The following is a 1,289-nucleotide window of genomic DNA, read 5'->3' on the forward strand; positions in this document are numbered from 1 at the left end:
ATCCTGGGTCTTCCCATTCCATCATCTGGCTTATGTTTTTCATGTAGCATTCAGACCGAATAATTCTATGAAATTACGCCGATACTTTCACATATTATGGGTAACGTAGGAGACATCTCTATTTTTCCCCCGGGGTATCTTTAGAATTCCCACTGCTTAACTTTCAATTCACCTCTGACCATCAAATGAATGTGAATAACCCGTCCTCCTCTCTTTGAAAGAAGGGGTGCTTCCGATTTTGTCGGTGCTTAAAACAATTTTGTCTTCTCTATATTACTATATCTCTAGGGTAAAAAATTTTATATGAGGAACTACTAAACTCAATCACTTGCTGTCGTTACTCTTGAATTTTCTGTTGAGGTCTATCCTACGGAGGTACCCAAATTGGATCAGTGATCGATTTCTATGTTTCGTCGTAAACCTAATTGGTTATTTCCAATTACGTAAATCAATAGTTCAAACTGCACTCAAAGGTAGGGCATTTCCCATTTTTATAGGAACTTCTGTACCAGAAACAATGGTATCTCCAATTATAGCCCCTCTGGGATGTAAAATATATCTCTTCTCACCATCCCCATAGTGTATAAGAAAAATATATGCATTTTGATTAGGGTCATATTCTATGGTTATGATTTTACCATATATGTCTTTTTTATTCCGTCGAAAATTGATTTTAAGGTATAGACGCTTATGACCTCCCCCTCTATGCCTTGCGGTAATTATTCCTCTGGCATTACAACCTTTACCACAACGACGCTGTCCATAGATCAAATTATTTCGTGGATTGGATTTCACTTGACTGTCTACTGTTCCATTGCGTGTGCTTGGGGTAGAAGTTTTGTATAAATGTATCGCCATGCTATTAAGTATTTTTATTTAAGTTCTTTTCTTTCTAAGAGGTGGAATAGAATAACCCGGTTGAAGCGTAATGATCATACGTTTGTAATGCATTGTATGTCCCATAATAGGTCCCATTTTCTACTCTTTTCCGAAAGTCAATGACTATCATAGCTATTACCTTGACACCAAAGAAGAGTTCGACCCAATGTTTTATTTCTGTCCTAGTTGATCCTGATTCGACATTAGAAGTATATTGATTTTTCCTCAATAACTGAATACTTTTGTCTGTAAATATTGCATATTTGATTCCATCCATTAATCGATTTTCTTCCCTATGAGTTATAGTCTCAATAATAATACTAGTTCTTACTGTTCATATATTATGATATGAATGTACCACATCAATTCGTTATGTATTCATATATTATGATATGAATATACCACATCAA

The 1,289-nt window shown here is 35.2% G+C and overlaps 1 protein-coding gene across 1 annotated transcript; it reads right to left on the reverse strand.

The window, feature by feature from the left end:
- Positions 1 to 441: 441 nt before the first annotated feature.
- Positions 442 to 975, reverse strand: LOC124895030 (50S ribosomal protein L2, chloroplastic-like). The gene has a single exon (XM_047405499.1). The coding sequence runs from the start codon at positions 856 to 858 to the stop codon at positions 457 to 459; it is 402 nt and encodes a 133-aa protein (XP_047261455.1). The 5' UTR covers positions 859 to 975; the 3' UTR covers positions 442 to 456.
- Positions 976 to 1,289: the final 314 nt, after the last annotated feature.

This window comes from Capsicum annuum, unplaced genomic scaffold (assembly GCF_002878395.1).
Source record: "Capsicum annuum cultivar UCD-10X-F1 unplaced genomic scaffold, UCD10Xv1.1 ctg79326, whole genome shotgun sequence".
In the NCBI taxonomy this organism is placed as follows: Eukaryota; Viridiplantae; Streptophyta; class Magnoliopsida; order Solanales; family Solanaceae; genus Capsicum; species Capsicum annuum.

What these genes read in the sequence shown, in the direction of transcription:
- LOC124895030 (XM_047405499.1), bottom strand. Translation starts at nt 858, where the DNA reads ATGGCGATACATTTATACAAAACTTCTACCCCAAGCACACGCAATGGA.